Here is a 22,633-nt window from a genome sequence, read left to right on the forward strand (position 1 = left end):
GAAACCTTTAAAAAGACTACTTTGATCTTGTGGTTTCACCATTTCAAGTAAGGGATCCTTTACAACACCAGGGCAAAGGAATGATAAAGGTTTGTCACTGGTCTGCTCTGGGGATGTGTACTACTTCCACTCACATTTAACCGGTTAGCACCAGCCCTTGTTCACCCACATGGAGGCTGGAAAGTATAATTTCTTAATGCCAGGGATTAAAATACAGATATGGATGACCACTAATAATGTCACCAAAATTCTTATATCCATGTGAAATCAAGGCTGAATGTAGAATGCTAACTCTTAACTCATCAGATTAAAATAAAAGCTGTATCTGACCCTCTAACGATTCTGGTATAGATTTTGGAGAATCTAGTAAGAAAAACAAATGATTAGTGTGCTAACCAAACTAGTTATTCCAAATATCCCTGATTTCAGTAAGGTTGATAAATGGCAGATGAGCCATAATTGTGTATCTTTTAATTCTTAAAGTACCAGACAAGTATCATAAGTTAAAATGAAAACCATGTACTTTAGCCACCAGGGTAAGCAAGCTATCATTAAAGTGTAGGAGTTTATAATCTGCATTCACAACTCACATCAGCAAAAACAGGAGCAATAGAGAGGTAAGCAGACATAGTTAATTCGACCAGAAAAGAGTTTCGGGTTTTCTCTAATACTCATAAAGACTAGCTGAGCCTCACAATGCGGTGCGTGCTAGAAAAGAGACAATTTCAGATTGGAAAAAGAATAACAGAATGCATAGCTGACCTCTTCACCCACAAATACAGGTAATTTAAGAAAGCAGAAAGACAAACTGTGAGTTAAAAATAGGAAAAAAATAAATTTCTCACCTTCTCACTTTTCTTACTCCCCACAAAGGTAATAAGCTAACTTCCTGAATAAGGTTAAAACTGACCACATAGGTATGGACAAATGCTTATCAAGTGAGATTTTAATTTCAGTATGACTGATCTCATGCTCTATTGGTAATTTCAACCCGGGCAATCCTTAAGATTGTTTCCAGCCCGAAAGAGAAGGACATTTGCTATACTAGCAACTGAAATGTGTCAGGTGTATATTCAATTACAATATGATTCTTTTATCCAAAAAAACCAAAATAAGAATATGCAGCAAGAATATAACTTAACAAAGTTTTGAGAACATTTACTTCTCAAATACAAGAATGAATGAGATGAGGTAATGTATAATACAACAAAACTTTTGCTGAATTCAAGGTTTACCTGAAAGATCAAAGAAAATCAAACAAACATATAAAAAGATAGGACATTTCATTTTTAATCAGTCAAAAAAAAAGAAAAGAGTTCTGGACAAAGTCAAATTCAACACACTGTAATGCTATAGTTACACATTAAATATAATTACTATCTATACATATGCAAAAATATAAAGTTCTATTTCATACAATAAAACCTTTTATAGAAACCATTTTAAAATTAAGCAGAACTTCTCAACATTAATATGTGAGGTATAAGTCCTTCTAAGGTTCCTTTAAAGGTTTTAAAACAAAATGCTAAATCTAAAAACAATGTCCTTCTGTCAGTTCCCAAGTTAAACCTACTTAAAACAAAAATTGATAGCTTAGTCACATACTACTTAAATAATATTGTTCAGGCATCTCTGAAGTCCTGTTTTTTTTTTTTTTTTCAAGTATGGAAACAGAACTCAAATATTTCACGATACAGTACTAAACAGATGGACTATTTAGGAAAGACTTTTTGTCATATGGCACAACATTGTTTCATTTCTTCAATGCATTTGGAAATAAATATCAGGCTTTTGTTTTACTTTTCTCCTAAAAGGCCAAAACTATAATGTACATTAAGATAATTTTGACTCTGGTAAGACTTAAGAGTGTAAAATATAACATCAACATTTTATCACAAAAGTAAAGCTGGTAACAAACTATAAAAGGAGCCAGTGCTCTACTCAGATACACCCGGGGATCAAAGCTCATCATGATAAAAATATTCATCATGAAGCTGTCTGCCATAATCTGTGGCTTCACTTGTAAGAAACAAGTCCTGGTTCTCCAGAATCTCTTCTTCAGAGAGCTTTCGGTCACTATTCAAATCCATTTCATCAATTAGATGAAGAGCCTTTAAAATAAAACAAAAAGGTGTCAAGCATAATAAGTATTTTTCAGCAAGATGTTCACATTTTAATGGGATCTGATTTGTCAAAATCATTCAGGTATACCAAGTACTCATTATTGTCTAAGTACCTAAAAGTATTAACTATCATGACTGAGTCAGCCTACAGCATTTCTCATTACCTCCTTTCTTAATTTCTGCTGGGTTCTGTCTCCTCCCAACTCAAATCCAATTCAGGATATTTCAAAGTCAAGGAAAATTAGTATAACCCATTTTGAGCCGCAGAGGTAAATACAAACTTTTATTATTCTATTGTACTATTGAATTTATATATAATACCATCTTAACTTCCTTGTCTCTAAACAGATCATAGATTTAAATCAAGAAATAGCAATGCATTGACCCTAAATAACTCCACTACTTCCTTCTTTGGCTTAAGATTCTGAATTTCCTTTACTACAATAGCACAAATTTGGGGATGAGAGAATCATTCTGTAATACTTACCTCTTCCTGTGCAATGCCCTGGTTATTGGGTACAACCCAGGACAACAGTTCCTGCGGATCAAGTCTGCCATCAGCATCTCTGTCATAATCATTCATGAATCTATCTTTCTCAACAAGTATCCACTCTGGATCTTCATTTGCGGCTATTAATATATTAATATTAAAAAAGAACATAAACATGCATACACAAGAATATCACACGTATCCAAAAAGAAGTCTGATATAGCCCCAGATAGAGTAAATGAATTTAAAGCTTACCACATAAAAGGAGGCCCAAAGAAACAAAGCACGTAACTGAAAAGGGCTGAAATAAGGGCAAACTCTGCAGTAATTTTCAAAAGTGATACTCAGAGTTTTAAAATTGTTGCACAGAGGGGTGGGATAGGGAGGGAGATGAGAGGGAGTTTCAAAAGGGAGGGGACATATGTAAAACTGTTGCATAGGGACCTCCCTGGCAGACCAGGGCTTGGGTCTCTGCTTCCACTGCAGGCATCGTGGAGTCAATGACCTGGTGGGGGAGCTAGGATCCCACATGCTGTGTGGCGTGGCCAAAAAGAAGAAAAAAAATTCAGCTTTGTTATAAAACTGTTCTGGGATAAAACTCAACTGAAAAAGTGAAAAACAAAACAAACATGAAAGTCTATGTAAAAATCTTATGGAGAAAAAATTTTTTTAAAGTATTGCATATTATCACAAACTAGTAATTTTGCTAACTGCTGCTACTTGTTCTGATATTGTTTGCCCAAGTTTGAACTGGGTAATGGTTTTATGAACATCATGTGACTAAATCTTTCTGTGTGTTCTTACAAAGTAATGCCATAGGTAATTTTAAAGTGACATTCACAGTAAGTGACGCTAAGCAAAAATTCTGAAAAGACAGCTGCTTATACTAAAAGCTGCATATAAAACCTCCTTAAATTTTAAACACTCAGCAAGCCACTTTTTACAGTCTTACTCTAGTCTTTATAGGAGTTTATTTTTTTCTTCTAAGATCTACATGCAAAGGTACAGAAGTCTGTTTTAAAATATCATCCTTTACTTCCTCAGCCATCTGAATTGATAATTACATTGTATTTGTTTGAAAAGGAAGAAAAATGCTTGGCTGTACATGTGGAACTAAAAGTGAGCAAAACAGCATTCTCAGATAAGCTTTAAGTCCCTTTGTTTCGCTAGTATTTTTGAACTGAACAAGGAGGTATCAGGCCCAGTTCTTCCATTTTCCTCTGTTAAAATGAGCAAGATTATCTTTCAATTTCTTCCTTTTTTCCCCCTTCCTTCCACATATCCCCAGTCTACTTACTTGGGTCCCGCCTGTAGTCACCAAGAAATTCTTCCAAACTAACAAATCCATCACCATTTTTGTCATGTTCTTCTAAAGCCTCTTGAATGACAAATTCCTATTGCATGTATGTTCACAAAAAAAAAAAAAAAAAAATCCGTCACAAAAGTTTCAATCCCATCACCATCTGAATCAATCCTACTATAGAAATAATTAACCGAATTATTCTTTAGGAATAATTATTTTGTCTATACGTGCCACACAATCTTTCTAAACACTGGAATTTAGAAGCAGGAATAAAACCCCAAATATTAATAGCTTAGAATTTAACATCCTTAAGCTTCTATTATCGAGCACTCTACCTCACCCTCCTGAATAACCTTGGCAATAAACTCACACTTCTATTTTCTGCACATTACCTCCTTCTGAAGAATGATATATCTGATACTACCTTTGTCTTCTTTAATTTCACTTTCCTGCCAATCCATTAACACGCCAAAAGAACCCTCATCTCAGATGTCTCTGCATAGAACTGTTGCCTGAAATGGGTCAGTTCAGTTCAGTTCAGTTCAGTCGCTCAGTCGTGTCCGACTCTCCGCGACCCCATGAATCACAGCACGCCAGGCCTCCCTGTCCATCACCAACTCCCGGAGTTCACTCAAACTCATGTCCATCGAGTCGGTGATGCCATCCAGCCATCTCATTCTCCGTCGTCCCCTTCTCCTCCCGCCCCCAACCTTTCCCAGCATCAGAGTCTTTTCCAGTGAGTCAACTCGTCAGTACCCTATAAAACTTCAACTTCCTTGCTTCCTCTTCCACCCATCTACCCTCATCCACCCTAGACTGCCCCCAAATCGGTCCCAGACTCTTTCTAACGCTCCTTACCAACTAATCCCTTCTGACCCAAAGATCACACCCTTTCTAGTTATACTTTCCCAAGATGACCTGCTTCAGTGCTTCCCTTGCTACATTCCTGTATCCCCTTGGACCCTTTCCTTATTATGCCAGTCCTCATGCTATACATGAGACCCACATCACTTTCTCCTTTATTCCAGAATCAGAGGAAGATACAAAAATAGAAACCTAATCCTTATAAATTTATTTTTTGCCACTTCTGTGGGCTCTCACTGCAGCTTGGAAGTCTATCTCTGCCTCAGCTTCCCTAACACTCTATGGCTGTTTTTTGACATCTCTATTTTCTCTAAGCCTTACCCCAACTCTCTCCAACATGCTCTTGGGAAAGACTTCCTGTTTTTCTAGGTACGGTCGAGGTCTTGTGAAACCCTTCCTTGTCTCCCAGCACTGCATTCTCACCTTTAACCACCTCTATTTCGATGCCTGTCCTCATCCTTCTCTTTGATCTCAGCAGTTAAAGCTCTGCCCCTCTTCTCTAGGACGAAGCCCTCAACTGTCTTCCTAGGTCCCATACTTCCCCACTTCCTGAGTGCTTTCTTTTACTCTTAACTCCAGCCTCTCCAACCCTTTCCATTAGCTCCTTCTTCTATGCCTTTAAAAACATTCAAGTTTCCATGACTCTGCTGCACACTTTAACCACCTTCCTGGTCTTTCTTTTCCTCTCAGAGGTTACAGCTACCCTTCGCATTTCCTCATTACCTGCTGCTGCCTGAATACTTTTCCAGCCTGGATTCTAGCACCACAACTACAGTGAAATATTTTCTCAAAAGTCTCTTATTGTAGTCAAATCCAGGGGCTTTATCTATATCTGTATGAAACAACACTTAAGTAGAACTTGTGGGTTTGTTTTTTTTTTAATCAAATATAACAGATTTTCAACACAGAAACCAGGGGATGTTAACCTGGAGACCCAAAGATTAGTTTTGGAGAGAGGATCTGAGAATCTCTTGATTCACAGTATTTTATGTGTATGAACATGGACATGTTCAGGACTTTTCTGGGGCAGGGTACACAGCTTGCATCATATATTTTTTTAAAGGAGTCTGTGATCCAATTAAAGAATCACTGATCAAAATGATTATTCTTCCATTCAAGTAATCCTCTTGGGAAACAATAGACTTATTTCAAAAATGTTGCCCTGGTTAAAATAATTTTTAAAATTATGTGAATGAAAATATTTTTAAATTCCAACTTTTAATTCAAAGTAGAATCACTTAGTTGATCTTATATCCTGCCCTTTCTTATCCTATATACCTTTGAAGGGGAAAAAGGGATCCACAAAGACAATTAAGGTAAACAGAAATGAATGAAGCTGCCCTGAAAGAGACACCATCTTAGGGTCACCCATCTTGTGTGCTGCCATCAACTCCAACTCAGCACAAACGCCATCCTTCCCCATCCTGACGTATCCCATTCTGCAATGTGCTGCTTTTCTATCTTTGTCACTCAAGCTTCCAACCTCAGTCATTTCTGATTCTTGTCCTCTTCCCCTCCCATGCTCCATCAGTCAACATTCCTGTCTATGCTTTCTTCAAAATGTTGGTCATTCATCAATTCATTCCATTGCCACTTTACACTCCAGGGCCATACGCATAACGCCTAAATCATTTCATTGCTATCACTGGTCATTTCCCTCCTCAGTCTCCAACTGTTCCTTATTCCCCAGATAGTCACGATCCAACATCCTCTGCCTATCATGCTAGGGGCTCAGTTAGCTTATCTCCACTGAATTCTGGCACTTAAACAAACTGTGCCCAGCAATGTTCTCAAACTAGGTCATGTACTTCGTGGAAAGTAAGAAATCCAAAGCCTCACAATGGCAAGAGAAATGGCACTGATGGTGGTGTCTTGCCACTGAGCTAGAGAGAAAAATGTATCTGCAGTCCTGCTATCAAGGCAGCAGCATCCAACCATGACCCTTTAAGCAAAAAGCTACATCTTCCCTCCCTGAAATGTCCAGGGAACCAAGCCACACTGCTGGGTAGGGGCTGATGCCAGGCAACAGACCTCAATGTAAATGTTTAGTCTATTTTTTAAAAGCCATTTCTGTTACTGTTTACTCTCCAGTATGATAGTTTCTGCTCTCAAGAAGTTTACCACATCATAGGAGGGACTTAATCAGTGTTGAATTATACCCAGAGTTTAACAAAATTTTGAAGAGCTGGTACTTCTTTTAAGTATTAAAGGGATAAGAGGACTCATTATGCCTAAAGTTGCAAAAATATTATTAGTCATTAGCAGTTGCATCCCCCTACCTCATCCCACCCCCATACCCTATGAAAAGGGATCTAAATGTGATAGTGTTCCCAGACCAAAAGTAACACAAGTAACAAGCAACCTTGTAAACTAAACAGGAAGTTCTAGTGTTACTGATATTGAAACACCTGAGAAAAGTCTGAAAGCTACAAAAGGACAAGGAAGGCACTGAAGATAACCCAGTTATGGAAAAGAAACTAGCCAGGGAAAGTAGGATACACATATATATTTCAGAGATTAAAGAAAACCTCATTCCTTACCTTCTCCTGCCCTGTACACACCCCCACTCCACCAGAAAACCTTCTTCCCACTCCTTTTCTGAAGCAAGGAAAAGTTTAGATCGTCTCCTAAAATTCTGTTTTCTATATAATTCATTTTCATTACTGTGTAAAAGTAAGTTGTAAAGTTTTGGCTATTCAATAGTTATCTTGAAATTTTTTCTTCCTTACCGTCATATAATCAACTTCTTCAGGATGCTCAAAAGCAATAAACTCTTCAAGGTTCAAACCAGGGCCCGAATCCTGGTTAGCTTTTTCAAATCGCTTCTTGTCCTTTAAATGAAGCTTTGAAAATTAAATATTGAACATTTAAAGGTTTTCTCATTCATCCCATAACGTCATTAAAAATACTTTGAAAAACACAAGCTATGTGAACTCTAAAGCACATTTACATCCATTATCACATTTTATCTTCACATCATCCCTTTGATGGTAAGTTGGGCAAATAACAAGCATTTACTAGAAGCAGTACAACGACACAGGGAGACTCAGATCTGAATTCCAGCAACGCCACTTATTGTTACTTAGGGCAAACTACTTAACTTCTTTGGGCTCCTCAACTATACAATTGGGATAATTTGACACCATAAACAATAGAAACAAAAATAAACAAGTGGGACTACATCAAACTAAAAGGCTTCTGCACAGCCAAAGAAATCATCAACAAAATGAAAGCTACTGAACAGGAGAAAATATTTGCAAATCATCTATCTGATAAGGAGCTAATATCCAAAATATATAGAGAACTCGTACAACTCAATAGAAAAATAAACAGTCCAACTAAAAAAAATGGGCAGGTCTGAATAGATGTTTTCCGAATACATACAGATGGCCAACAGGCACATGAAAAGATGCTCGGCATCACAAATCATCAGGGGAACGCAAATCAAAACCACAGTGAGGTACACCTGACACCTGGATGCTATACAACAAGATAATCCAGCAATTCCATTTCTGTGTAATTATCTAAAGAAAATGAAAATACTAACTAAAAAAGACATACAAGCCTCTATGTTCACTGCAGCATTACTTACAATAGCATGGGAACACATGGGAACAATCTATATCCACTGATGGGATAAATGGCTAAAGAAATTATATATAGAAATTATATAATATATTCCACTATATATATAGTAGAATATTACTCAGCCATAAAGAATAAAACCTTGCCATTTGAGACAACATGGATATACCTCAAGGGCATTATGCTATGTGAAATAAGTCAGAGAAAGACAAACACTGTATGACCTCTCATATGCAGAATCTAAAAACATAAAAACCCCTCTAAAACCAAGTTCACAACAGAGAGAACAGACTGGTAGCTGCCAGAAGTGGCTGGTAGGGAGGTGAGAGAAATCAGTGAGCTGTTTTTCGGTTGTTTTTTTTTTAGTTTAAATAAACTGAACAATTCATAATAAAAAATCTCTATTAAGCAACTGGACGAGAATTCCTATCAAGCAATTAGAAAACATATTGCTGCTGCTAAGTCACTTCAGTCGTGTCCGACTCTGTGCGACCCCATAGACGGCATTCAATAAATGTTACATGTAACTATTATTGATAGAAAAAGTGAGATTAAAATGATTTATTGAAAGGGAGGTCAGGAAAACATCTAAAATATATTGAACTTGGATCCTTCCTGTTCTTTCTACAATACTACACACTATCTTGAACAATCGCAGTAATTTTTTGAATGCCCCAAAAGCAAGGAATTTAGACTATGTATTAGTTCTCGGTATGCCTATTTCTGTTTCTGGTCTTCAAAATGACTTTTCAAAAACACTGTAACAGGTTTCAAAAAATAGTCCTCTTATGAGAATACTTTTGGTAAATATTTGGAAGTCTACTCTTTGTAGGCTCTTTATAGTGCTAATTCTGTATGTCCAGATAAATACATCAAAAGCTGAAAAGCCCCTATCTTGGGGTTGAGTTAAATAATCATACCATTTTCTACTTTGTCATGCCCATCTTCCTTTCCTTTCCCCTCACGTACATTCTGGTAGGAAATCAAGCAGTAGCGACTATTAGGAAAATGCTGATTTTAATCAATTTTCTCAAAGGTAATTCTGTAATTAAGAGTATTGGAAGCCAATAGTGGCATATTGCTAATCCTGCATACATTTTGAGAAATTTCTAGGAATAATTTTCCTTTTTATAAACTGATGTGTATTAAACCGCACATTTTTTAAAAAGTACAATTTCAAATATTTTAGAAGATTTTAATTTATGTGTTTTACTGTCGAAATGTTCTTTTCAATTTTTTAGAACACTAGAGGTTAGGCAGCACTCATTTACTGAAACACTAGTTCTTTTATGATGACTGATTTACAGTGGAGAGGCTCACTTCTTTCCCCAAGGAATTTGTCTTTTAAACACCCAGATTCCACTAGCCAGTTATATTCACCCAATCACGACAGAGAAAAAAAAATGTTTCCAAATAGCTGCTTTTAACTTAATGTTTCATAATTTTAAATAACTAGACTAAACACTGTACATGTTATGTTCAGGTTTAACATGGGGAAAAGTAGAAAAACACGAATTTGAGGTACTTAGCTGAGTCAATCAAGTTTTTTCAATAAATCACTATTCAAAATACTAAAGTGCTTAGATTTCCTTATGAAAGAACCCTTCAATCTGGAGCAAAAAGGTCCATGTTTCAGCAGAGGGAGCTGAATTTGGCCAAATTTGCCTGTGGAAAGAAAGGATCTCTTTCAACAACTGAGATTTCTTTAAAAAAAAAAAAAAAAAAAAGTACTTTTCTAATTTACATTTCTCAGGTTTTTAAAAAATAATGTGATTTTTAAAAGTTTTATTCATGGTCATTTAAAGAACACACTTTATTAGAGACTCATATTAAAGAAGCTAATACACCTAAAGACTTTTTCCAAAGGGCAAATTTCTAAAAGATGACCACAAAGGACTGTCAGTTTCATAAAACCTCGACACTTTTTTTTTCTGTATAAAACTCTTGTGTTCTAGTGCATAAAAGTACTATGCACAGTAGCAAAAAGATAGAAACTGCCATAGTCATTTCTTTTTACATTGTAACAGACTTGTGAAGAACAAAACTGCCATCTTTTGGTAGACTAAAGATTTTACATGAGGAAATATATAACGTGTGATAACAAAAGTCTAGGTCTTAAAATTCTGATTAGCCACATGCATGATTATATCTTACACAAATAAATCCTGCTTACACATGCACATTCAGCAGCTGGCTTTAGAAGTTATAGGAATTGAGCTTTTGCCAGGTAGGTCCTCAAACTTTAATTATCCTGTTTAAAAGTGCTGACTAGACTTGTTCATCAAGTCATAAAGAAATACTTTTTTCCGGCGTCTCACAGCCTGCAAGTCATTATTCCAGCTTATCTCTATTCTCTATATGAAAACATTAAAAGTAACATATAATTCATCTATCAAATTGATTTTTGTTTTTTAATAGGCTTCCATACAGAAACATTTGGATATCCAATTACTTTTTATGATTATTTTATGGTACAATGTTTAGGCTGTAACTTTGATCAAGATCAATGCATTCTTCATCCTTTTATTATTTTGCAGAACCATGCAGTTGTGTGTGGGTTTGTATTTACATCCCACATCCACTTTTAGTGGGTTATATAGGTAAATATATATATATGTAATTCTAACAAAGTATTATAAATAGAATTTCATGTAGAGCCATATTCCTACGTTGTTGAAGAATAAGCAATAGGACCAATAGGAATCCCATTGAGAAGTGTTCATTTCAGGGACCCACTAATTCCTTTAGGCTATAAGGTCCATCTAATTCATTCTTTAAAAGTACAGTCTTATAATCAACATGTCCTGACTACCTGGGTGGGAAACACAGCATTAAAATGAGACATCTTTAAAAACAAAACACTGCTCATAAACAGTTTATGTAACAAGTCACGTGTTTCCTCGAAGTGAAGATTTTCTTCTCAATACCATCATGTATTATTACATTCCACCCTCCACTCTCCAAAGAATATAGATTTTAAAAAACTACACAATTTTCCTACTTTTTGATGGGATAATAATTAAATCTTTTGCGTGAAAAACAAACAAGCAAACACAGAATCTACTTTTGGTAAGATTTTAAAATAGTCTTGCCGGGAGCCAGCGAGGGAAATCCTACCCATGGCAAAGGTCAATTGGGGAAGAGGCCTGACGGGCAAAGGCTAATCAGGGCTCGAGGAACCCCCTGGACTTACCTGAGCATCTACCCCAAAGAAAACTGGAGTCTGACTGCTTTACTATCTTACGCCTCTTACCAAGTCCTCTAATACTTACAGGGGCTTCCCCCCAACCACCTTTCTCTGAAAACATTAATTCAGAGCTGTAGTTTAAAAGTTCTCCTCGGCTTAATAGGAGTGTTCCAATCCAAGCCCCTCTGATAGCTTTCTAACTTGCATGACAAGTTTGTCCGGGCTCTGACAACTATGAATGTGACTGTTTATAGCCTCCCAGCCATGCAAGGACAGAAAGCCTAATATTCTAATATACAGGAATCTGTTGAAGAAGTTAAAATCATTAGAGTAGTACTAAAAAAGATTTCATTGTTGAATCAATGCTTGCTGCAAAGTTCCCTCTATCTATTGTATCCTTGGAAATATATTAATCACATATAGAGAATATAAGTAGTAACCTTTGATTTAACCACATCAGATCTTAAGTTAATAAATTCCTTTCTTGCAGCTCACTACACCGGTGCCTTATAGGAATGTAACTTTGTTATGTGTCTAGCACCTGACTCTAGGAAAGTCATCTTAAAAGAATATAAGCCTTTTACTTGCTAACTAACCTATTGTTAGGAGAGAGGGCCATAAACTGTTAGCAGGCCCCCTGGCCAGAAGAGGATGTAAACCACCTAAAACTTTTATCACAAGACACACAAAAATAAGCCCTGATCCTGATAAGGGTCAAGACTGCTGACCCCACGTGATTTTGGTGTGAATCTATACCTCCCTTTCTCTGTTTCTTATGCGCATAACTTAGGGTATAAAAGCAGCACTGGAAAATAAAGTTTTGGGCCTTGCTCACTGAAGCTTGGTCTCCCCGTGTCGTTCTTTCTCTTTTTCCATTCTTTTCTCTATTCTCCTTTTTCTGGTTGAGATCCTTGGAGCGCTGGGCCCTCTGAGTTTACTTATCTGCCTGGGCTTCTAAGACCCACTCGAGGGGGTGCCCTGGTGGGGTGCCTCCAGCGATTCGAGAGGGCGCCTGCGGCCTACGTAAACAGAGCAAGCCCCGTGCTGGGGTTTTATTGGTTTCCAGCGTAAACCAAGGAATCATCAGCCCCTGTCTCTCTCTCTCTCTCTCTAACGCCGACGCCGTTCATCCCGAGGATACCCTGGGTCATATCGGGGCAGGACCCCGATATAGTCTATTTAACGTTTGTATTATTCCCTGGCAAAGAAGTCATGTCATACCATGGTTTGGTTTTAGAAAAAATCTTGGAATGTGGATGATGCTTTTAAGATGAGTTAATTCCTACAGTAAAGAAGAATAACTAGCAGACAGACAAATTCTAGATCTCATTAACATCATTTGTTTCCTTTTTAGCACTAAGTAGTAAAAAGACTGATTTACACTCTTTTCAGTCTGCTGTAAGATGAAGACCCAAATAAGAAGAAAAAGAGGATACTTCCCCCCTATATATTAAATCTTATCTATTCTAAAGCTGATACAGTTAACAAATGTTTAAACAACTTCCAAAAGCTGATTGTATGCAAGTAATAAACGTGTGACTCACATGTTTTCATCAACAATTTTCTTTCAAATTAACATAGAAGGATTTACCAGTTCAACTGCTACTATTTATTAGTATTTCTCCATACTATTATCATCCCCATTTTTAGATATGAGGAAACTGAGGCATAGGAAGTTTAATTTAACCTAAAGGTACACCACTGTCATGTGGTATTGCATGCATGCTCAGTCCTATTTGATGCTTTGTGACCCTTTGGACTGTAGCCTGCCAGTCCATGGGATTTTCCTGGCAAGAATACTGGAGTGGGTTTCCATTTTCTCCTCCAGGGGATTTTCCCAACCCAGGGATTGAACTCGCATCTCCTCCAGCTTCTGAATTGCAAGTGGATTCTTTAGCTGATGAGCCACTGGGGAAGCCCTTGCTGAATGTAAAGCCAAGTTGACTGGCCCCAAAGCTGGAGTCCTTAACCTCCACACTGGTGGTATAGGCATAGTATATGCATAATCATGTCAACCACAAATTGGCACTTGCCATGGGTGCTTTCCATCTACCTTTATAAGAATTAAATCATGTGCTGCTGCAGCTGCTGGCCCTCCAACACCCTCTGAAGCAGTTCATGATGGACAGCAAAAACCAGGCACTCTGAGTTCTGGGAAAACTGGCAGGACAGGTCTTCAGATAAGTTAGATATTCTCAGGAGATAATTTTATGAGCCTAATTCTTATATCTCCTCTTCTCTAGAAAAGCACTAAAATCCTTCATGGTTGACAACTGTTTCTCATGACTAGCAGAAGCTTCATAAGACCAGCAGAAACTTTCTAAAAAATAAATGTGCTTGACTGTAGTTACTCCCCCTTTACCAAAATCACATATATACTGTCCTTTTCTTCGCCCCTACATCTTTGGAACAGTTTCTCAGAGCTATCTGAGGTGTTGTCTCCCAGGGTGCAGTCCTCACATTGACTCAAATAAAACTTAACACGCAACTCTCGAGTTGTGCATTTTTTTAGTCGACAATCCTTAGTAAACAACCAATTTTGAGTTAGTGATGACCTACAGAGTTCAAGTGGCCAATATGGTTCTAAAATAAATAGCGTATACAATACTACAATATGGCCACAGTAAAAACTAAACTGTAGATACCAACAGAGGAAGCTCAGAAAGTTTTCAAAGTACCCTTGACTAATATTTTGGGACACAACCTTTGCAAAAAGTTGTTTGAGTTTATTTTTTCTATGCACGAAAACCTCTTTTTAAAAAAAGTCTTTAAAATTACCTCTGAAATACAAAGTATTCACAATATCAATTTCTAAGGCTTATTGTAATTTGTCTTAAAGAGTTCCTAATTACTAAGTAAAGTCTTTAAAAATTCCTATTAATTCCTAAATATGTCTTCCTCAATTCTGCTTAAGAAGTATATTTCAACAAATTAAACCATGAGACACAACACAACTCACAGTGATACTGAATCTTTAAAAATAAGTTATTTTAAATGGTGCAGCCACTATGGAAGACAGTGTTGCAGTTCCTCAGAAATTTAAAAATAGAATTACTATATATGAACTAGCAATTCCACTTCTGGATGTACACCCAAAAGAATTAAAGGCAGGATCTCAAAGAGATATTTGTACATCCGTGTTCAAAGCAACATTACTCACAATAGCCAAAAAGATGAAGCAACTCAACTCACCATTGATTGATGGATGGATAACAAAATGTGATCTATACATATAATGGAATATTATTGTCTTTAAAAGGAAATTTTGACACATACTATGACCTGGGCAAATCTTGAGACTGCTAAGTGAAATAAACTAATCACAAAAAATATACTGTATGATTCCACTTATATGAGGTACCAAGAATACAGTAAGTCTCATTCATATGAACTTTCAAGTTGCAAACTTTCAAAGATGTGGATGTGCGTTTTCATGTCCAATCACTTAATTCACATATCTGGCATCCACTGTCACATGCATGCATCCTCTCCAAGTGCTTATGCTTTTGTGTACCTTACTGTACAGTACAGTACAGAGTATGGGCTTTGAAGGTGGCATTTAGAAGTAAAGAACCAGCCTGCCAATGCAGAAGATGTAAGAGACGCAGGTTCGATCTCTGGGTCAGAAGATGCCCCAGAAAAGGAAATAGCAACCTATTCCAGTATTCTTGCCTGGAGAATCCCATGGACAGAGGAGCCTGGCACTGCAAAGTCAGACATGACTGAAGCAACTTAGCATGCATGCAGGCACTATATACAATACAGTAGTACAGTCACCTTATTTCAAGCCCAAGGTATCCAGAGGCAAGCATAAAAGCAGCAGTAATATAGCTGGTATTACTGTACTTTTCAAGGTACTATACTGTAAGATTAAAGTTGTTTTATTTTTTTGTATTTTGTGTGTATTATTTGTGCAAAAAGTATTATAAACCTATTATAATACTGTATAGCTGATTGTGTTTGTTGGGTACAGGCTAACTTTGTTCAACTTAGGAATGCACTTTTGGAACGGAACTCGTTTATATGTCGGGGAATTACTGTAGTTGAATTCAGAGACACAAAGTATAAGTGGTGATTGCCAGGGGCTGGGGGAAATGGAAACAGGGAGTTATCTGAGGCTTCTCTGGTGGCTCAGATGGTAGAGAATCTGCCTGCAATGCGGGGGACCTGGATTTGATCCCTGGGGGAAAAGATTCCCCTGGAGAAGGGAATGGCAACCCACTCCAGTATTCTTGCCTGGAGAATTCCATGGACAGAGGAGGTTAGCAGCCTACAGTCCATGGGGTTGCAAAGAGTCAGACACGACTAAGTGACTAACACTTTAATGGGTTTAGAGTTTCAGTTTTGCAAGATGAAATAAATTCTGGAGATTGGTTGCCTAACAGTGTGAATATAATAAAAAAATATGGAACTGCACACTTAAAAATAGTAAAATGGTAAATTTTATGTGTATCTTACCACAATTTAAAAAATGTTTAGTTATTTTATATAAACCTAGGTACTTAAAAATGGGAATAGGACTCTATAATCTTCCTAACAAATATGATACAAAACCAACCGTTTAATAACACAATAAAATAAAATATTGTGAAACACATTCAAAATACACTAAAAAAGCAACCCAGGAAATGAGAACAAATGATGCAGCTAAGAAAAAGATGCAGGGATAATAGAGGTAGTCCAGAATAAGAGTCCTAAATCTGGCTAGAAAGGAAACATCAAAATGACCACTGAGGTGGAACAGGTGATTGCCCAGAGAACAAGGCAATCCAGTCGATGACCTCAGGCTTCTTGTGCTCACTCATGCCGGAAACTGAACTGATACGATCAAAAGAAAAAGCTTGTGCATACATACTCACCTGCCTAAAAGACTCCTCTTCTGCATCATCGAGAGCAGTGTTCTCATCAAAGTCGATCACCCGATCATACATCTGAATGTTGTATTCATCCCATGACACACTACCATCACTGTTTTTATCATACTCAATAAACTGTTGTTTCGCTTCTTGCATAGCATAATGTTTAAAAGACATTTGAATCCATGAACTGAGTTCACCTATGAGAATTTCCCAGAACACAATGAATGTGACAGTAATTCTGATACTTAAGTGAGGATTTCTAAACATTCTTTAAAAGAAAAAAAAAAACTTTATAGTGTTTATAAATATTTGAGTGAGGACTGGTTTAGCTGCGTTCATAGAAATATGAGTAGGAGGCGAGGAGGGCTGTTTGGAATCTAAGAATGTTACGTGTTATCTACCCAGGACGTAAGCCCTTTTGAGTACAGAGAGTATTGGTATATTTTGTTCCCTGAGGTACTCCAAATGACTAGAAAGCACCAGGCTCAACAAGTATTTATTAAATAAACTACCAATTGGCCGAGAAAGCACTTGACTTTTAAAACGTATTATACAAAAAGTTGCAGATAACTTTTGCTAACTGGGCTTTCCTGATAGCTCAGTTGGTAAAGAATCTGTCTGCAATGTAGGAGACCCTGGTTTGATTCCAGGGTTGGGAAGATCTACTAGAGAAGGGATAGGCTACCCACTCCAGTATTCTTGGGCTTCTCTTGTGGCTCAGCTGGTAAAGAATCCGCCTGCAATGCAGGAGACCTGGGTTTGATCCCTGGGTTGGGAAGATCCCCTGGAGAGGGAAAAGGTTATCCACTCCAGTATTCTGGCCTGGAGAGTTCCATGGACTGTATAGTCCATGGGATCACAAAGAGTTGGACACGACTGAGCAACTTTTACTTTGCTAATTATCACAGATCTCTCAGGAAGCACAAATATTTGAATAGCTACCCACTTATTTTAATACGTATTAGAAAAAAGTGGTCTTCATTTACAAAAGTAATATAAAGTTTAAAATACATTTTACATTGAGTTGAATCAAGACTATATTAAGGAAATAATAGATAAGTATGATCTAAATTCTGAAAAATGCACTCAAGTGACTGAAGTTTGAGAAACATTGTTACAATATATTTCCATTAACTATGTCAAATCATCTGGAGGAAATTTTAACAAACTTATGGGTAGCAATTATGATTTATGCCTGTCTTGTAATAGCTTTGTTTTAACTGGGTATCTGAAAACATAGAGGAAAAGTGTCTAAATCTCAAATGTCCACTTTCAAATCAACTTTTAAAAATCTATCTTAAAATACTTTTAAATATCTATAGAGATATTTAGTATATGCATCATAGATAAAAGGGGATGAGGGGAGAAAAACATGCATATTTGTAAGAATAGCAAGAGTACCCATTTGGTTTAAAGATAATACACCATTTAGTTTAAAGAATGGTACTCCTCTGTTAGTTTGGGGTAAGTCAGGTGACTAGAGAAAAGTAAAGATACTTTTTGTCTCTCCTGAAACTTTAAATTGGGATAAAATAATAATGGCAACCATGGAACAATTACTTTATACCAAGTCCTCTACAGATGCTGTCTCTAATCCTCAAAACAAGGCAATTATAATCATTGCTTTACAGTTCAGGAAATTGACATTAGAAATTGAGGATTCATAACTGATAAGCAGCAGAATCCAGATTCAAACCCCATGTTTGGCTTCAAAGCCCAAACTCCTTCCACTGAACTTTGCTATCTCTCAAGAACCCGAGTCCAGTCCTAGCCTTTAATGTGCAAATAAGCAAAACTTCCAGAAAGAGTCCTCAAGAGGAATGATCATCCAGGCATAAGAGGATACAGAATGGAACAGAGGCCAGAAACAGGGCTTCACACTTCAGCTCTGCTAACAGAGGTAAGTTTACCCTCTCAAGGTTTTGTTTTCTCATCTAGTAAATGAAGATTTTAATTTTAATTTTTTAAAAGGTTACTATTTAATATTTGAACATATATAGACCCTTTCAGATAAATGCCACCAAGTTTTCCAAATCATTTTGTGCACTCTGTAATGTATCCAAAGATGGACCTATTCTTATCGCTCAATTAGTCCAGAGGCTCTGTTGTTCACGTAGAAGAAATAAAACCTTAATACTGGTGACCACACCTGAGGGCACTTCATTGACAACACGTCTTGAATTTACCAATCATCTTGTAATTCGCTCAAGCAACTTCATTCTTCAGATGTTGAGCAGCATTTAAATGAGAGTTATAGCAAAACCGCTCCTGAATTTTTGTTGAGAATCAATTTGGAAAAGTTGATAGAGTTCTTCAAATGAATTAAGCAATGGGGAGCGGCAGGTGTTCAGCTATTTATGTAGAATATTCTTTTAATAATCTGTGCATTTCATTCCTGACTCTAGAACCTATCTAAGAGCACTCAGATTTTTTTTTTTAAGTGAAGGATATTAAAGACTGAATTAAGGGCAGGAGATATGGATTCGAATCCTGGTTTTGCCACTCATTTGAGCAAGGTACTTAAGCCTCAGGGTTTCAGTTTCTTCACCCCTACAAAAAGAGGTGGATATAATGATTCTATGGTTCCTATTGAGTTATAATAATCTGTCATAAACACAATTCACACGCAACAGGTTCTTTTCTACTTGCTTATAAAAAGAAGCAAGTTCTTAAGATTCTAATGAAGCTTTATTCAAAAGAGCAATAAACTTAATGCCTTAAGGTTTTATAAGGTTTTAGTATGTTTCTCCAAAATGAATCACATTGTTGACATGGATAAAAACTCATGTGAGGAGTCGGGCAATTGCTCTAATATGACCTGAACACACCATGTAGGGTCAATGGTGCTTATGTATTACTGGAGAAAGCACTGAGCTTTACTTGTATCCTATGTCTAAAGATTTCGAGGTATAAAACCTACTCACCATGTCTTTTTTCCCCTCTCACATAGCATCTCTAATTGACTGCAACACTAGCCATCTACACTCAACAGACACCCTGCTTAAATGTTTGTACTTGTCTCCTACAAAGGGATGTCTCCATTGTTAGTTGTGTAGGACGTCCTTACTTTCGGTGAGAAAGCCATCTGAGTCCAAGTCAATTTTCTTTATGATTGACTTCAGTCTTTTGTGCTGCTCTTCGGGGGAGAGTTTAACATATTCATCGACTTCTTCCTTTGGGAGGTAAGCGATATAGAGGGGGGATCAAGCATTACTATCAGGAGGGCAAAATGGTGGAGAAAAACAGAGCTCTTAGAGACCTCCCTTGCCGAGGGCTTTTGGGGTGACCCATATCTGCTCTCCAAGGGCCCTGCCCACAGTGATCCCCTCAGTGATCCTGCCCCTTGTAGGGAGAGTAGAAGGGATCCGGCTCTTGGGCCGCACTATTTTCACGAGCTTACAGACCCCGGGGTCCACCGGAGAGTGAGCGTCGCCCCGCCCGGCCCCCATTGTCAGGCTGCCCCGACCAGGCCTCGCCCGGCCGCCCCCTTTGTCCCGCGGGGACAAAGCCCGCGGCAGCCGCGCTGCGAGGCCCGGCCCTCCCAGCCCCCGGTCAGGCCGCCTCACCTGGCCGCCCAGCAGCGCCTCGCGGTCGTAGTCGGCGCGGTGCTCGCCCTGCCGGTAGTGCAGCTCCTCGGCGTCCCCGGCGCCGGCTGCCGCGGCGCACAGCAGCAGCAGCCCTAGCGTGGCGGGCCTCGGGCCCAGCTGCATCGCGCCGGCCAGCCGCGGACACAGAGAGGCGAGGAGGGAAGCGGGCGGGGCCCACGCCAGCGGCGGCGCTCTGATGGGCGCTGCAGAGAGGCGGCGCGGCGTACGTACGGAGGTGGGAACGGAATGCGGAGAGGTCCTTGGCCTCGGTTACCAGCGCGCCGTAACGCCGAAGCCCGAGCCACAACTGCGCTGGTGAAACTGGCCAGGCCGAGGCCTATATAGCCCCGGGTGGGGGGCGGGGCGCCATGCCGCGCCGCTGATTGGGTCGCACGGCGCTGGGGGCGGGCCGCGGCGATGTGGCGATCTGCCGCGGGCCCAGAGGTTCCCGGAGGCTGGCGGTCGCGGCCGGGAGGGGAGCCCCCGGAGGAGCCTTTCCTTGCGCCACGACACCCTCCAGAAGACACGCCCTCACTCCACCCTCGCCGTCTCTGTCAGTCAGCCTCATTCCTGCTGGAAGCTCCCTGTCTACTCCATGTAACCGACCCTGCTTCCATCAATGAGAAAGGCTGGAGATTTGGATGAAAATAATACAGAACGTAGGGAAATCTTTGTATTTCCAAGTCCTTAATGTATCTCTACTTACTTATTTGACCAGAGCAGAACGAATGAACCTAGGTACTGAAGTCAGATGTTTTGTATCTGATGCTCAATTTCGCGATTTACAAATTCTGTGACCTTCGCCAAGTTTGATGTTTAGTCACTAAGTCGCTTCCTACTCTTTGCGACCCCATGGACTGTGTAGCCTGCCAGGCTCCTCTGTCCATGGGATTTTTCCAGGCAAGAATACTGGAGTGGGTTGCCGTGCCGTTTTCCATGGGGTCATCCCCACCCAGGGTTGGAACCCGCGTCTCCTGCTTTGGCATGCGTATTCTTTACCACAGTCCCTAAGTGAAATGTATAATTCAGTAAATTATGTTTAAGACATAAATTATTCTTTAAGACTAGTATATACTTGACCTACTTAATATTGCTCTGCAGGAGACCTGATGCTCCTTCTCACAATGGAGTCCCAAACATTGCCTGCCACCTGCCTGGAGAGCTGGCACACGATGAGACTTACCATCCAGGCATTTAAGAAATATTGACACCTTTTATATAATTATAACTGGACGTGGAACAACAGACCGGTTCCAAATAGAGAAAGGAGTTTGTCAAGGCTGTATATTGTCACCCTGCTTATTTAACTTATATGCAGAGTACATCATGAGAAACCCTGGGCTGGATGAAGCACAAGCGGGAATCAAGATTGCAGGGAGAAATATCAATAACCTCAGATATGCAGATGACACCACCCTTATGGCAGAAAGTGAAGAACTAAAGAGCCTCTTGTTGAAAGTGAAAGAGGAGAGTGAAAAAGTTGGCTTAAAACTCAACATTCAGAAAACGAAGATCATGGCATCTGGTCCCATCACTTCATGGGAAATAGATGGGGAAACAGTGGAAACAGTGACACACTTTATTTTTTTGGGCTCCAAAGTCACTGCAGATGGTGACTGCAGCCACAAAATTAAAAGATGCTTGCTTCTTGGAAGAAAAGTTATGACCAACCAGACAGCATATTAAAAAACAGAGACATTACTTTGCCAACAAAGGTCCATCTAGTCAAAGCTATGGTTTTTCCAGTAGTCATGTATGGATGTGAGAGTTGGACTATTAAGAAAGCTGAGCACCTAAGAATTGATGATTTTGAACTGTGGTGTTGGAGAAGACTCTTGAGAGTCATGTGGATTGCAGGGAGATCCAACAGGTTCATCCTAAAGGAAATCAGTCCTGAATATTCATTGGAAGGACCGATGCTGAAGCTGAAACTCCAATACTTTGGCCTCCTGATGCAAAGAACTGACTCATTTAAAAAGACCCTGATTCTGGGAAAGATTGAAGGTGGGAGGAGAAGGGGATGACAGAGGATGAGATGGTTGGATGGCGTCACTGACTCAAAGGACATGAGTTTGAATAAACTCCATGAGTTGGTGATGGACAGGGAGGTCTGGCATGCTGCAGTCCATGGGGTTGCAAAGAGTCAGACACGACTGAGGGACTGAATTGAACTGAACTTTATACAGTCAAAGTACATGCACATGGGTGTCTGTTTTAAGGCTTATGGTTCACGTTCACGATTTTAGGAACCAAAGTTATAACTTTTTCTTAAAATATTAGCTATAATTTATTTTTGAGACTTTCAACAGGGAAAGAAAGCCTACTTAACATCATTTCTGTGTGAAAGTGGTTTATTATTCAAATATTTGTTGGAAGGTTAATATTATGATTTATTTATAGAAATGCATAATAAAGGAAAGAATAATTTTTCTGTACTTGACCAGTGGAGAAGCACATATAAAAAACAAGAAAATTATTTTGAGGAGTGCTCAGAATATCCAGTTTAAACAAATTCATGAGGCAATTAGAGTAAAAAGATATTTTAGCTAACTCTTGTCTTGATTTGCATTATAATACTCAACTAAAAATTAAACTTTTTTTTAGTAAATTAGAAATTTCAAATTTAACATATTCT

The 22,633-nt window shown here is 38.6% G+C and overlaps 1 protein-coding gene across 2 annotated transcripts; it reads right to left on the reverse strand.

The window, feature by feature from the left end:
- Positions 1–1,250: 1,250 nt before the first annotated feature.
- On the reverse strand, positions 1,251–20,320 carry RCN2 (reticulocalbin 2). 2 transcript variants are annotated; one of them, XM_055418063.2, is made up of 7 exons: positions 19,978–20,320; positions 19,479–19,584; positions 16,412–16,608; positions 7,510–7,611; positions 3,911–4,007; positions 2,611–2,753; positions 1,251–2,111 (listed from the first exon to the last, which is right to left on the reverse strand). In XM_055418063.2, the coding sequence occupies exons 1-7, from the start codon at positions 20,119–20,121 to the stop codon at positions 1,959–1,961; spliced, it is 942 nt and encodes a 313-aa protein (XP_055274038.1). In that variant the 5' UTR covers positions 20,122–20,320; the 3' UTR covers positions 1,251–1,958. The 2 variants fall into 2 exon arrangements, with proteins under 2 accessions (XP_055274038.1, XP_055274037.1); XM_055418062.2 differs by having other exon boundaries at positions 1,252–2,111; positions 7,510–7,623.
- Between the last annotated feature and the right edge of the window lie 2,313 nt (positions 20,321–22,633).

Source organism: Moschus berezovskii, chromosome 21 (genome assembly GCF_049115385.1).
Source record: "Moschus berezovskii isolate FMDL1 chromosome 21, NW_MosBer_1.0, whole genome shotgun sequence".
NCBI lineage: Eukaryota > Metazoa > Chordata > Mammalia > Artiodactyla > Moschidae > Moschus > Moschus berezovskii.

Bases quoted from the DNA above. Each gene is read 5' to 3' on its own strand.
- RCN2 (XM_055418062.2), bottom strand. From the start codon at position 20,121: ATGCAGCTGGGCCCGAGGCCCGCCACGCTAGGGCTGCTGCTGCTGTGC. The intron at 19,585-19,977 runs GTGAGGCGGCCT...TACCTCCCAAAG, and splicing joins AGGCGCTGCTGGGCGGCCAG to GAAGAAGTCGATGAATATGT. The intron at 2,112-2,610 runs GTAAGTATTACA...TTTATTTTAAAG, and splicing joins AGGGCATTGCACAGGAAGAG to GCTCTTCATCTAATTGATGA.